The 15,490-nt window shown below is 49.9% G+C and overlaps 1 protein-coding gene across 4 annotated transcripts in view; it reads right to left on the bottom strand.

Moving 5' to 3' along the window:
• Positions 1 to 3,455: 3,455 nt before the first annotated feature.
• MEGF11 (multiple EGF like domains 11) overlaps positions 3,456 to 15,490 on the bottom strand; it is a 286,399-nt gene continuing 274,364 nt past the window's right edge. For 2 of the 4 annotated variants that reach the window (XM_063142441.1, XM_063142440.1), the window contains 3 exons: positions 12,596 to 12,652; positions 5,877 to 6,083; positions 3,456 to 3,635 (listed from right to left, as the gene is read on the bottom strand). In XM_063142441.1, the coding sequence (XP_062998511.1) occupies positions 3,475 to 3,635; positions 5,877 to 6,083; positions 12,596 to 12,652 (425 nt within the window). In that variant the 3' untranslated portion in view covers positions 3,456 to 3,474. Of the gene's footprint in view, positions 3,636 to 5,876; positions 6,084 to 6,206; positions 6,284 to 12,595; positions 12,653 to 15,490 lie in introns of those variants that run through there. The other 2 variants (XM_063142439.1, XM_063142438.1) reach the window with 1 other exon arrangement.

Genomic DNA, 15,490 nt, shown 5'->3' on the forward strand with positions numbered 1-15,490 from the left:
CTGCTTCCGTAAAAGAACAGCTTCTGAATTCTCTTGCTTCTAGAGAAGGGACAACGCTTCTCTCTCTATTTCACTCAGTTTCCAAGACTTCTATCCCCTGCATGACGAGTGAACTGGGCTGAAGCACTGGTAGGGATACAGCCAGAGCAGAGGTGAACACAAGAACGCAAGAAGAAGTGCCCTGATGCTGGATCAGACCGAGGCTCCATCTAGTCCAGCATGCTCTTCCCACAGTGGCCAACCCGCTGTCAACCAGGGACCCACAAAGCAGGACAGGGTGCGACAGCACCCTCCCGCCCATGTTCCCCAGCAACTGGCGCACACAGGCTTCCTGCTTCGGTGGTAGGGCAGGGTGAAAATGCACCCACTGGCTGAGTGTGGCAGTCAGGCTGGGAAAAGCTTCCTGTCGGCTCCCATGGGAGGCTTCTTTCAAGCCGAATTGCCAAGTTGTGGTGGGGCATCTTCATGGAGGTCGCACAGCCTGTCCCGCCCCGCCCCAGCTACAGGCTCTACAAAGATTGTGCGAGCTGCCCATGGAGGGAGAGACGGGATCTTTTCCTCCACGGTCAGCCTGCTGGTTTCCATGCTGAGAAGAGGATTCTAACCCCCCCCCCCCACTTCCCAGCTTTTGCTTTTTTAAAAATTACCCATTATGAAAGGTTGCAAGGCCTCTCCTCGGCCTTAGTTCCTGGCAGTCATAGCTTTGAGCTGCAACATTCTGGCATGTTTCATTTGTCCCGTCCTTGGGCTGAAATAGGTTCCCCACTGGCCTGCGTTGGTTGTCTGGCTGCATCTCTCGACTGGCAGGGCAGGCTCCTGCCCAGGCTTCAATAGGGATGCCGAAGATCGAACCTGGGGCCGTTTGGCGCGCGCTGCGCTACTGAGCTCCTGCCCTGGCTGGCCCCTGTTTCCGCGCAACAGCATGCGTCCGGAGTGGGATTGCGTAGAAGGCTCTTGCCGACGTTGCGCTCCCTCCTTTAACTGAGAATTGGGTAGCAATCTTACAGGAAGCATTTTTCTGTTAAGAATTCTTAGTCACCCTTCACATCCGGTAAGATACCCCTGGCAAGAGTTGGAAATAACTGTGACAGATGGCAAATTCTTCTCGCTGTATAAGACACTTCCTTGTAGACAATGATCTGTCTAGTCCAGTTGTCCTAAGTTCTCAGAATTAGGGCTCTGCCATTTCCTAAAATTGATGGCCATATTCCTGTAGCTTAACATTTTGAGGACTTAATGTGGGTGACCGTAGGTTCAGCATCTGCACCTTGTTAACTACCCTGTTACTTACTTAATTATGCCCTCAGCCTACTACCTTTCTGCTGTTTTTAAAGAGAGCTGGCTCTATTTGGGAGAAATCTCAAGCCCTTGCGGGCCGGCTATTTTCACAAATCCAATCATGTTTTAGCAGCTCTCTCTCACTTCATTTCCCCTGCTCGTATGGTTCCCACTGATCTGTGCCTTAATGTTAAATTGATATTTCTTGGTAAAGAAACAGCCTCTTCACTATCATTGCACTTGCCTAATAATAAAAAAATACATTTAGTTCATGCTCAAGAACATCTACAGGTAAATGTTAAATTTGAACTGTGGCCATTTCTAATTCGACTGCTGGAACAGTCTGTTTGGAAAAGGAAATCAGCTACAGCAGATGGGAGTCGTCCAAAACCTCTGGCGAATACTAGATCACCTAGCTCTGCTGTAACAGAATGCTTTGAGAGGAAGCCACAGCTCAGGGGTAGAGTTCATGCTTTGCACGGGTTCAGCCCCCAGTAGGAAGATCTTGAACCCCTGGAGGGCCATTGCTGCCAGTCAGTGTCAACAGTACTGGGCTAGATAGACCAAGGCTCGGACTGTATGTAGCTTCCTATGTTTGGAAGAGAGGTTAAGGGAGCAACCTTACGTCCCCTAGACAGCATCTGGGATGGTTTGATTTCCTGGCCCCGAGCTCGTGGGCAGGGCTCGGAGCCAAGAAACTCTGCCCCCTTGTGGCCGGTGTGGAAAGAACTGCACAGACCATCTCTGCGCTTGTGAAACAGAGTGAGGACATGGGGAAAAGTAGGTGTTCCCGCGGGCAGGGAGGGGAGGAGACCGGAGCAGCAGCCCTATGAGAAATCATAGGGCTGCCCCAGCCTCCTTTTCCCAAGCCTCCACTAGACAGGCGAAAACACCCATCTAGCTTAACACCCCCGTTCTGCATAGAATACCCGAGAGCAGAGGCTTGTGAATACCCAGGGCGCACCCATAGGATTTGCACCCGAAGTCTGCCTTTCAAGGGATGCTGTCCCTCGTGGCTGTGCCTAATCACTGGTGCCTCAAGCGCGCCGTGGCTGTGCGCCTATCAGGGAATGCCGAAGTTGGGGACACGGCAACGGGCTCGTGGCTGTACGATGGCTGCTTTAGCTTTAGCTCCGTTCAGCAAATCTGTTCTTCGTTTTGGGGGAAGGGGAGGAAAGCCAGCGCTTTGGAGTTGCCGGACAGCTGCCATAATCCAGATGGGCAAGCTATCTGGGCAGCCTGGGCACATGGCCCTTGAGAAGAACAGGGTGAGGACTCCTGCTCAACCCGTTCCTTGAAGATGGGCGGATGGAGACCAGCTCCGACAGGGGCCGACTGGACGCCAGGCAATGTACAAGGGGGGCACACAGCCGTCTCCTCGGTGCGCCCCTCTTCTTCTGCCCTTGGAACTTACCCTTCTCTCCTGTCCAGAGCCAGGAGCATTTCGGAAGCTTTTGCAGCTGCTGGAGGTGTACGACCCTCGACAACGCTAGGCCTTTGCTTCTTCCGTCTATCACGTTCCACTCGTGGTTGTGAATAGCAGGCATACGTGCAAATGAACACCAAGGACTGAAACGGAGGCCAAAGACCTCGTCTAGCTAAGATGGCGGCAAGTCCAGGCAACGCTCGCAGCCAAAGCTGTTTCCCCCTGGGCTCTGTGAGGGAGTGTGCCTCCTTTACCACACGGGAGGCTGCACAACGTATCCCAACATCTTTCTGAGCGTCACGTCATTAAAAGCAAATGATCTCTTTTAAGCAGGTGATAGTACAGTAGTGATACAGCTATAAGAACTTGCAGCAATTTTTTTTTCTGTCTCTCTCATACCCCATCCCACCCCACCCCCAAAAGCAAAATCAAGTCAAGCAAACACACTTTGTCCAATATTGGAGTGGAGACGAACAGCTTCCTGGAGTCTCTCCCCCCCCCCCCCCCCCAGTTCTACGTAGAGGCGTGTGTTTTTTCTTGATTTTCCTGTGGTCTGTATAAAATGGTCTTGTAAAATAGTTTCATGCAGAAGGAAGTTGGCCCCAAACGCGTGTCCTTTTAGGTTCTTTGTGTTTATGTTTGTTGTTCTCCAGCGTGGAGCAGAACGAAACGAAAAAGGATTGTCATCTCTTCGTTGCATCAGAGAGCAATGTTTCTAGGGTGGCGGGGTGTGAGTGTGTGTGTGAAAGGGGGGGGGGATGCACAGCCCTTCAAGACTGCTTGTCCCAAAGCGTCCCGTGTGTAGGGCTGTGTCTTACAGGGAGAATGTCATAGTGGCAGGGGATATGACTGTTCCTGGGCAAGTCGTATGGATTTTGGATGTAGCCAGCATTGCGGAGACGGGTTTCCTGGACCACGCTGATGGTGGGCTCTGTAAAGACAAGAACAGGAACTCCACTGAGTAGCCTCCTCCAACCGGCCGTCTCATCAGAAACAAAGACATGGGCATATTTGAAAGACGAAGGGTGTGCCCGCACTACAAGTACAATCCGTTCCAGAGCTCTTTAGCAGTCTTGGTTTCCCACCAAGGAATTCTGTGAGTTGTCATGCTGGGAACGAATTGAGGCTCCTTCGCTTGGTCACCAAACTATGATTCCCAGGAAACAATCAAGCTAGTTTGCCTTGGCAGTGTAAACATTCCTTAGCTCGGCCTTCCCCAACGTGGTGCCCTCCAGATATGTCAGACTGATGGGAGTTGCAGTCCAATACAACTGAAGGATGTCATGTTTGGAAAGGCTGCTGGAATGGGTTCGTGGTGAGCCATTATTCCTACATTAACTTCTGACCTTGTTCAGAAGTCACACTAAGCCAGGGTGGTTAAGCATTTTAAGCGAAACATTATGGCTTAGCGTGTCATGTGAACCATTCCTAACTACGGTAGCTACATAACCACGGTTTAAACACACTGGTTCAGAAGACACCTTAAACTCTGATGGTTAAGGCTCTTGGTAAACCAATAGAGTTTAAGGCGTCTTGTGCGATGTGTTTTGCTAAACGCTGCTCACTCTAACCCCAGTCGGACCGTCTGCAGCAGGGTCAGCGGCTCTCACCATGGCTTAAAGCGTTGTGTGCGACAGTGCAGCTTGTGGTTAGCGCTAACCTCAGAGAACCCAGAGTTTTGCTAACCACAGAGCCTGAAGTGTCGTCTGAACAGGCCCACTAATCATTGGCTGCAAAAGGTCTAGCGGCCTAATGCTGGCTTAGCGTGTTGTCTGAAGAGGCCCATTCTGGTTCAACTCCTGCGCTTTCTTTTTCCCACTGCAGAGCCTTGGGTGCTGAGCACGGGGAGGATTCTGCCCTTGAGCGTCGTTGCCGTGTTTGCACCCCCTCCTTCCACCAAAAAAGCAGCGTGGCCTCTGCAGGGGTTATCCCATTTCATCCTGGGAGGTAGCAAAGACTAGGAAAGGCCACCCAGGGCCAAATATTGAGACTCCGATATCCCAATTCCAAAGGCTGGATTACATCCACCACGTCACTCCAGCCTATAAAAAAAGACAGTTTGCTCAACTGCTGCTCAGGAAGTGGACACAGCCAGCAAAATCTGGTTGTGTCCTGCTATTCCACAGGAGCGAAAGGGAAAACCTGTCCAGAGAGAATGTGGTTATTGGGTGCAAAATTCAAGGGCCTGAAAATCTCGGTGTCTTTTTTACTTGAAAGTTGTGACAGTGAAAAAAAAGTTAGTGCCTTTGGCTGCAAAGATACGCTGGGTGAAGGCTTGTTAAAATTTCTGCAGCCAGAATAAGTAAATAAAATTATCAGTAATTGAAGGCAAAGGCTTCAATTATCCCTCCAACTGCTAAGCAAACTGCAAATCAGTTATGCTGAATAATGAAAATCTTAGGAAAAAATATATATACAATTGAGTAAATGCCTACTCAAAAGTATCTCACTGACTTTAATGGGGCTTACTCCCAGGTAAGGGGGGGTCTAGGATTGCAGCTTTGAGTTGTCTTATATAATTAGAATTGCCTGGATGCAGAACGTTTCTTTTAAGTAATATTTTATTGTTTATTATTATAGGACAAAGTCCGCTCCGCACAGCGCTAAATAATTCCCACCACATACTGTCTTTTCCAGCCTGCTTCTCAGTCAATGCAAGAGAAGCACATAGGAAATGACCCCTGAACTTCCCAGCAGTAACTGAACCCCAAATGGCCGCTACCTGGTGTGAAAACCAGAGCGCTCTTTCTGTTCATCGGTTTGCCAACGTTTTAGTTTGTGGGAGGCCCAAATATTTAATTTTGGACCTACGTTATTGGCCACAAAGAGTGTCATCGCACGGGGGGGGGGGGGAGAATCGTGTTTCCTGACCGTCGCTTTTCCGCACGACCGCATTCTTCCCGGAGGGGAAAGAGGAAGTAAACAAAGACCATGTGGCCTGTTCAGAGGCAGTTTTTATCACACAGGAGATCACGGCACATTCCATTTTTTAAGGGAACTCGGATTAAAGGGGGTCTATTTTGCTACGGAAAAATGAGCGGAAGGCAAATATTGTCTGGAGGGACGCGCGCACATCTGTAAATGGGCAGGAGCGAACGTGCGATAAAAAGCTCGTCTGATGGGCTTCTCAAACTCTCACTGTTTTGGCCGCTGGCTTGCTGGAGAGACTTACCAATGTCATAGATGTTTCTATTAGCCGTTGACAAGGCCGGTGTGTCAGAATATGATGCATCTCGGTGGACGGGAGATTTCATTTCCACATAGCTGCTCTCGGGATGTTTGCATGTCAAGATGGGTGGGTCTTTGATGGTGGCGTAGGGGTTTTCGCTGCTGTTGAGGGAACAGGTGCTGGAGCTGCAGGCGGACTCCTTCATGTAGTCTGCAAAACAAGAGCCGGCCGGGCCTCTTAGCGCGCACGCCAGCGAGCCTCGAGGGTGGGTCGGGGTGAGGGGTAAGGGAGGCTGGAGTTCTAGCCCTCAAAGCGCCCAGCACAGTGACCCACCAGTTACGCCTCGGGTATGTCCGAACCACTGTCTCTCCAAACCATCTGCTCATCCAAACTCATTCGCAAGTCATTTCCTGAACATTCAGTAGAAGAAAAACATCCCTTCAGTGCCAAGGCTCTCAGGGTTAAAAGGGTCTCATTACTACATTGCATTTCACGCACGCAACCGCCCCCTCCCCGCTCCGCCCGGCCCTCCCACAAACCCGTTAACGCTGCTTAAGTGCCCCCTTGTGTGCCCTAGCCAAGAAAGCATGCACAATTCTGCCTCCCCCCACACACACACTCCCACCCCTCCGCCGCTCCACAGAGACAACTTTGTAAGCAAGCAAAGGCAATTGGTGGTACATCGGATAGGATGTCCGCTCCAGGGTTAGCATCCCAAGAGTCCCACACGACTTCAAGAGCAGCATGTTTTTGAAATTCATTTCTGTCTCCCAGAATGGCATTGCTGAGAACTCAGCCTGTCCCCTGGCATATATATATATATATATATATATATATATATATATATATATGTGTGTGTGTGTGTGTGTGTGTGTGTGTGTGTGTGTGTGTGTGTGTGTGTGTGTGTACAGAATTTCTGTAGCAGTCTCTACAAGTGAAAAGATTGAATTTGATCACAGTGTAAAAAGAGGGTTAAAAGGAAAATTGCTTGCTAGCAGAGACCTTCTGTGATCTCTAGAGTAGGGTGGGATTTGGGGGGTTTGCTTTGCTTCCTCCCTCTCTCTCCCCTGCTTTCAAACAACCAGCATTCTTCTCCATGCTGTGAAATAACCCACTGTTATTTTTGCGCCCCACTTTTCATCCCTTCATTGACTGCCCCATTGCCAACACTCTATGCTTTGCAGGGCAGCCCCCCACCCCCCTCTCTGTGTGTGCTTATTTTAGTCTGCATAGCGGCATATAACGTTACTGGCACTACGTACGCAATATAAATTTCTAACAATAAAACGCTTTACACAGTAATACCGGAAGCATTCTTATCGGGTTAAAAACAGAGAAACAACCAGGCCTGCAACCCTCCTTGCTTGCCAACAGCTGTATTATGAGGACGAGAACTTGACCATCAGATAAGAAGGCTTAAGTCCAGCTATTAACAGAACGTTGCAAGAGGAAAGTTGCTTGCTGATGCAGTCACTTACCTGGGACTTTAAGGATATCAGCTGTGGTTTGCATGTTTTCTTTGGGCACATTCAGAGGGACATGTCACACAATCTGCTACTGAAAGCCCCGTTAGGAGAAGGTGACATCTTCACGTCCTTTCGGGACCTTCCTCTCCCCCCCCCCCCGCTTTCTGGGTGCCCCCTCCTTTTTGTTCCTAATCAGTGCCAGACTTCTGGGCGTTCCTATTGAAAAGCATGTATCTTGGTACAGTACAAAGCGGTCCAAGACTTTTCGGTGATGGATTTGGACAGAAATGTCACACTGTCCCGGTCTCTGCTTCGGCCTTCGGTCAGACGCCCATGCCTCTTCCACTTCATCGTTTTCTTTTCTTAAAGCTTACACCATAATAATTGTGTTTAAATCTTTTAAGATGCCACAAGACTGTTTTTCTTGCAACAGACCAACCTGGCTGCTCCTCTGGAAAATTGTTCTCAGTTATGTTCTTTGTTAATCCTTGACATACACCGATTTTAATCAATGTTGCTGATTTTTCTTTTAGAAAAAAGGAAAGGGTGGTGAATTTCCACCCTTGTGTGCTTATTTATGTAAACCCTTGATCACTTAACGGTCTTATTTTAAAGCAGACGCTAAACCCGCCAACTTCATGATCAGAGAACTACCCATGACGTGGGAGAGCTCTGTCTGGAAACGCCGCCACCCTCTGTTTGTGTCAAAGGCAGCCCTGCAGTCGGCCCCTTTGGATTGGGACCAAGGCACAGGTTGTTTCTATTTTGGTCCTCCAAGGAGCCCCCAGTGGCCCCCACATATTTCTCTCCCCCCCCACCACATACACACACATTTTATCCCCACAAGAAGTCGGTGGGCTGAGGCCCAAATGACACATGATGTTAAATACATTTTTTGTGATGTGCAGGTTTTAAAAAATGCCAATAGCACCAGCTGTTTTTGGGGGGGGGGTATTGATGAAAATTTAACCATTTCCTCCCCTAGTGCAGTCCCGTCTCTGAGGCAAATCCCTCCTTTGGAGATGCTATCTGTATTTCAAGTGAATCCTAATGGGGGGGGGGTTCCTGGCTTTCCTGGAAACTAGGCAATTTAAAACACTTTGTGGCCATTAAAAACCAATTAAAATTTAAACAAACAAATTGTGGAGCCAAAAAACCCCATGCTGCTGCTCATGTCGACTGGAAACTGGAAGTCTCCTCCAACAAATAATTCTACTTGCATTTTTAAAAACCGGCCTGCGTTTAATCTCAGGTGGCCTTTGGCCCCGAGAGTGAGGGGCTGACTGGCTGAGGGTCACCCCTTGAGCTTCAGGGCTGAGTGGGCTTTGGGCCCGTCTCATCCTGTCCAACGCTCCAGCTGAGCGGGGCGCAACGGGCTCTCCAGCACCTGGTGCGCAGGTCCCTGCCCCCTGCCCGATTGGTGTCTCTGCATCTGCCCCGCTAATGGCAATTTGGAAGCCGCGAGGGCACCCTGAGGTGCTGCAAGATGGAGGTGTTAGCTTGACCCTCACGTCCATCCCAGTGACCCTGTGCAACATCCCTGGGGTGGCGTATGTGTGTGGGGGAAGGCTGCTTCAGGGTCACTGAGGGAGGGGGACCCTAAAGCTCTGTCCTCCTCCCAGTGACCCTGTGCAGATGTCCCACCCGACACCGTGTGTAAACACTTGGGGCAAAACATTTGCCTACTCCTGCTGTAGCCCAAGAGGTGAGCAATATGTTGCCCTGACGGTGTTTTTGGGCTCCATCTCCCATCAGCCACAGCCAGCAAGGCCAGTGGTCATAGGTGTGGTAGTCCAATGACATGAGCAAGGCCACCCGCGCCCATTAGCACACTGACTTCCATTGCCCCTCTGAAGCTGCTATTACCTGTGGCAGGGAGGGAGAGACAAGTCCGTGTGGAGAGAGAGAGAGAGAGTGTGTTAAAATCCCAGGTGCTGGAAATTGGCTGTATTGGTCCGCTAGTTCCTTAGCAGAGGCTGGAAGGCTCTTGGAAGCAGCCGCAGCCCACCCGTGTGAGCCTTGTGCTAGCCCTCCCAGTTGCAAAGGAAGAGACGCTGCCCCGGTCCCCCCTTCCGGTATTCGCTGTTTACCAGCGGTTGAGTGTATCTGCTTTCTTACAGAAGGAGCCAGAGGCCCTGTTCAGATGACACTCGGGGCTCTGTGTTCAGCAAAACGGTGGTTCTCTGGGGTTAGCCCTAACCACAAGCCGTGCTGTCGCACACAACGCTTCAAGCCACGGTTAGAGCCGCTGACCCTGCCGCAGATGGTCCGACTGGGGTTAGCGAGTGTGTGAGCAGGGTTTAGCAAAACGCATCGCACAAGACACCGTAAACCCTGCAGCTTAACCAAAAGCCTTAACCAGCAGGGTTTAAGGTGTCTTCTGAATGACAGAGAGGCCACAAAGTCAATGAAGTTTGCAAGGGAGGTATGTACTGGGCCAATGAGGGCAGGACTGGTGTCTTCTATGAAACGGGGTGAAACCCCTGACTCAGGTGGCAGAGTTCAAGGAGCAGTAAATGACACCTCTCTCCCCCCAACCCAACCCCGCCAAGAGGGCCCACTACTGCCTCCAGTGGTTGCCTGCCAACCGCTCTTCTTCACACAGCACATAGTTAAATTATGGAACTCACTACCACAGGATGTAGTGATGGCCACCCATTTGGATGGCTTTGAAAGGGGGTTGGATAAATTCCTGGAGGCAAAGGCTATCCCTGGCTACCACCCCTGATGGTTGTGTGCTAGCTCCAGTATCCGAGGCAGTAAGCCTGTGTGCACAAGTTCCTGGGGAACATGGGTGGGAGGGTGCTGTTGCATCATGTCCTGCTTTATTGGTCCCTGGTCGACAGCTGGTTGGCCACCGTGTGAACGGAGTGCTGGACTAGATGGACCCTCGGTCTGATCCAGCATTGGACTTACGTTCTTAAGACTCATTGATTTCAATTTGTCTAAGTATGATGAAGTCTAAATCCTACGACTGATACTTTTTTATGAATGGAAAAAATCGCCTCTGCACAGCACAGGGATAACTTAGGAAATTTGCTGAGACAAGGTACCTTGATGGTCACAAACTTAAAGGCTAGACAAATCCATGGAGGAGGACAGAGCCTCCCAAGGGCTATTTGCCACGCTAGCTATAGGCTGCTTCCAGGATCAGGCGCAGGAGGCCTCTGCTGGGGAGTAACAGTTGGATCGGGACCTTGCCCTCATGTTCTGCTTGTGGGCTTCCCATTGGGACATTGGGTCGGCCACCGTGGAAACCGAATGCTGGACTAGATGGGCCTTTGGTCGGATCCAGCACAGTCCTTACGGAGACTTCAAAGATATTCCGTTGCCGGATATTGCACAATCAACTTGTTAATCACCAAAGTGCTACTGGACTCTTTGGGGCATGCTTACACGGACACGCCAGTCCGGTTGAAGAGTCTGTTCCCCCAAGGAGGGTATGAAGTGGGGCAGGGGCGGGGGAGGCAAGCACAACGAGCCCCGTGAGTGTTTGCGTTTAGAAGGCTCAGCAGCCGGAAGAGAGAACTGCCAGCACTCTATGGCCCTATTCAGAAGCCACCTTAAACCACAGCTTTAACCACGATGGTTAAGCCAGAAAGCCTGATTCACCATGGTTACAGCTGTGGTTTAAGGTGGCTTCTGAACACAGCCCAGCTTTTTGGCTTAACCACCGTGGTTAGAACCGTGGGTTAAGGTGTCTTCTGAACACAGCCCAGCTTTCTGGCTTAACCACCATGGTTAAAGCTGTGGTTTAAGGTGGCTTCTGAACACAGCCTGCTTTCTGACTTGACCACCATGGTTTAAGCCGTGGTTTAAGGTGGCTTCTGAACACAGCTCAGCTTTCTGGCTTAACCACCATGCTTAAAGCCGTGGTTTAAGGTGGCTTCTGAACGGGGCCTATGGAGGAAGCCAGGGCAGATAAACAGTCTCAGAGCATTTTAGGCAGTCTAGAAGAGGCCAGAGGAGGAAGCACAAATGGACAGGGAAGGTACAGAGAGCTGTGTTTGATGTGTGTGGGGGAGCATCTGGCAAGGAGCTGAACTTCAGGGGCACCCAGTGGTCATGCTAAGGCTGGAGCAGATGGTTCTAAAAGCCCCCAAACAACATCTTTTTTCTTTCTTTTTTAAAGTACAAAGCTAATGCCCAAAGAGAAAGAAAGCCTTGTTCTGCTTTACAGTTTAAAATACTTTCCCAACGAACACTGGATATTTTAACTATAGGCTCCAACGTCCGATGGCGAACTGCCTCTGAATCGTCTCTCTGTTTCGAAAGAGCGTTGCTGTTTTGCGGGGCAGGAGGACGTGCCTGCTTGGTGCAGTGGAAGTGGCCTTGAACTGGATTAGACCATTGATCCAGGTAGCTCAGGGCCGCCCGTTCAGGCCTGTCGCCAGTCTTGCGGCAGGAGATCCTTTTAGAAATGGAGATGTCAGGTGCAGAAGTGCGGACCTTCTGCGTGCTCAGCAACTGCTGCTGGCACCCGGTCAGTATTTGGCCTGTGAGCCACGGAGCCAGGCGTGGTTCCAAGGTGCACAATGCAGGGATTGTGCTGTTGCACGCAAGCCTGGGGGGAGACCGCCTAGGCATCCCCATCTCTGTCCCCTTGAATGGGAGGTGGGATGGAAGTGCCCTCAGGAATAAATAAGGACCGTTTAAACATTCTTAAGACAAGGGAAATCAGACAGGGTTTTCACGCCCTATGTATTCACCTCTAGTCCTCAATTCTTACATTCGCAAAACATCCTCGCAAAGCTGTTAGTGTCTTGTCCTCCGGCCTGCCTTATTCCTACGGCTCAGAGTAATTAAGCATTTCTTTTTTTAATACATCTTTACCACGAGCCTGTGAAACATGCCACCTTGATTTCCCCCTTTTAAAACAGGGGAACCGAAACACAGAGCGTGACTTGCTCAAGGCTACACGGTGAAGTCTGTGGCAGGGGTGGCATTCACACCCACGTCTGCCCAAGCTGAATCTGGGGTAGTCTTGCTGCCTCCCTTAAAACGGAAGCACAATTGCAAAGGACGTGCTAACGGATGAGCAGGGTCATTGCAGCAAGAACAGGGGACAAAGCTAAATGATCCAGGTGGAATGTTCCACCCAAAAGTTGCGCTTTTGCCAACTGCTCGGTGTATGCCGTTGCCTGCCCACTGACCGACCAAGAATCGCCTTCCGGACCTTTGGACTGGCTAGCTCACCTCTCCTGCCATACCCAGACTGACTGCTATGGGGTCACTTGCCAGCATCAGATACTATACCTTTGAAGCCTTTTTCCATAATGTATGTGTTCTGACGTCTATTCATCCCACAAGCACCTGCACAAAAATAATATAGAATGGAAAATGCATAAATATGTTTATGCAAACTGGTAGGTGCAGCAGAAAGCCGCCCCCCCCTCCGCTCACGGTTATCACGAGTTGGGGGGCTGTGTGCGGTGGACCACAGGGCGTGCCCAACCCTCTGTACTGGCAAACTGGGTTAGATTTTCTCGCTGGCTTTCAGCAAAAAGCAGCAGGTGGCTTGCGGATGGCAAGAAGACTTTTACCTCTTTAGAAGCCACTTGCCAAAAATAAAAATAGAAACACACGCGCTGCTCTGCCATCTCATGGCCTCTCTTTCAGCAGCTGCTGACGCAGAACTCACTGATTTGAAGAGGTGTACATTTGCAAGAACTTGCGTGGACCTGAGGGTTCTAGAGGCTTCCTCAGTGCATCTGGGGAGAGGAGGTTGCTCATACAACGTGCAACTAACCCTCGCTACGGATGTGCTGAAAATGTTCTAGCCCCATTTTGAGGGCATCTGCACTCTACGGCAGTGAAGAATGCCGCAGTCTGAGGATCTCAGGTTGTATTTTGTCAAGGCAAATTTCTAGACCTCAAGGTGGCAAAGGCATACTTGAAGCCATCTGACCAATCCCTGGCGAAACCTCAGCAAGCAGAGGGGGCAATGAAAGCAGCTTTGGATGCGACAGGTGCAGGGGCGGGGGAGAAGATCTCAAGGGTCTACATGGTCTCCCCAGGGAAGGTGCAAAAGTCCTGTTTCAGATAACAGGGAGAAGGGTAGAGATATGTGTGTCACCACTACGAAGTATCATTCGCTGAATATATTATGCAAAGTAAGAAAATATGAGCCAATTTACATGGTATACAAAACTTGTCACGGAATTCAGCCCTTACTGGTGCACCGTTTGTGTTAACTGACTATATGATCTAAAGAGCTCAAGTGTGAAGTACTTGGGGACATAGGAAGGCACCTTTTATTGAGTCAGACCATTGGTCCATCTAGCCCCATATTGCTGACACTGACTGGCAGCAAAGGCTCTCCAAGGATTCAGGCAGGATCTTTTCCTCGCTCTACTTGTGGAAGCCGGGGATCAAACCTGCGACCTTCTGCATGCAAAGCAAATGCTCTTATCACACAGAGCTATTTGCCCTTCCCTGCTTCCAAGCGAAGAGAGAAATTTGAGGTCATGTTTGCCTCGTGTGGTGCAGAGCGGTAAAGCAGCAGTTTCTGCAGCTGAAACTCTCCCCACGGCCTGAGTTCGATCCCAGCGGAAGCTGGTTTCAGGCAGCCGGCTCGGGTCGACTCAGCCTTCCATCCTCCCGAGGTCGGTAAAATGAGTACCCATTTAGCTGGCGGAAAGGTAATCACGGCCAGGGAAGGCAACGGCAAACCACCCCGCTATAAGGCCTGCCAAGAAAACGTCAGCGAAAGCTGGCGTCCCTCCAAGAGTCAGTAATGACTCAGTGCTGGCAGGAGAGGTTCCTTTCCTTTTCCTTGCTTGCATCTCACTGAATTCATTGGCAAAACTCTGGTTGATGTCCCTGCACTTACTCCACCCCAATCTAGATGTGGTTGCACCAGTTTACAGAAGGTCGCAGCACGTTCACGGATGTGCTTCTAGTTCAAGCGCATCACAGCTGGAACTCCTCAATGAGAAAATCTGCCCATGAGAAGGAAAGGAAAGATCTCCTCCTGAGGACACAGCCAAACCAGCAAGCGAACTAACCCAACGAAGGCATAATTACATATCTGCAGCACATACTCCCAAACTCTTCTGCCATTTGTGGATATGGAGCTCAGCTGCTTCAATACAGGGTGTTTTATTAGATGATGCAAAGCAGGTGTATTTCACCAACCAATGAAAAGCCACTTTGAGGGACTCAATGGGACAGTTGAGAAATACTCCCTTCTTCAGTTTGGAGGATAATTTGCAGCTGACGTTCGATTTCAAAGGATTTTCATCATGAAACTCTACTCTTTCCAAAATCTGAAGGGTAACAAAAATGGTCTCATTTCATTTTCTTGCACCTCACTCGTGCTTCATGTCATCACAGGTAACGGCTTAAGAAAGACAAAGCTGTCATCATCCTAAATTCTTTTCAAGTCAAGTATGTAATCTTTTTGTCTAGCAGAAGGTACTGCATTCAGATAGAAACAAACGGGAGTTGCAACAGAACAGGAATGTTCCTTTTCCAGCTTGGCAAGTGCTTAGAACCATGGAATAGTAGAGTTGGAAGGGGCCTATGAGCCATTGAGTCCAACCCCCTGCGGAATGCAGGAATCCACCTGAAAGCATACTTCTCCCAGAACATTCCATCCACTCTTGATGTTTCTTTTCTTTTCCAACTTACTGTGTGGGTACGGGGTATACTCCATCCTCACTGGGCTGTGTGTTTTTAAAGCAATAGCCCTGTTTTGCCTCCAGTCCTGTTGGCACTCACCACCAGAGTTTGCTATTATCATAGAATCATAGAATAGTAGAGTTGGAAGGGGCCTATAAGGCCACTGAGTCCAACCCCCTGCTCAACGCAAGAATTCACCTTAAAGCATCACTGACAGAGGGTTGTCCAGCTGACTCTTAAAGGCCTCTAAGGTGGGAGAGCTCATGGCCTCCCTAGGTCACGGGTTCCATTGTCATACTGCTCTAACAGGAAGTTTTTCCTGATGTCCAGCCGGAATCTGGCTTTCTGTAACGTGAAACTCAGTATTCCGTGACCTGCACTCTGGGATGATGGAGAAGAGATCTTGGCCCTCCTCTGTGTGACAACCTTTCAAGTATTTGAAGAGTGTTGGAGAGCACACATTTTTTTTTTATTTATTACATTTATATACCACCCCATAGCCGAAGCTCTCTGGGCTGTTTACAATGT

This window comes from Elgaria multicarinata, chromosome 16 (genome assembly GCF_023053635.1).
Source record: "Elgaria multicarinata webbii isolate HBS135686 ecotype San Diego chromosome 16, rElgMul1.1.pri, whole genome shotgun sequence".
NCBI lineage: Eukaryota > Metazoa > Chordata > Lepidosauria > Squamata > Anguidae > Elgaria > Elgaria multicarinata.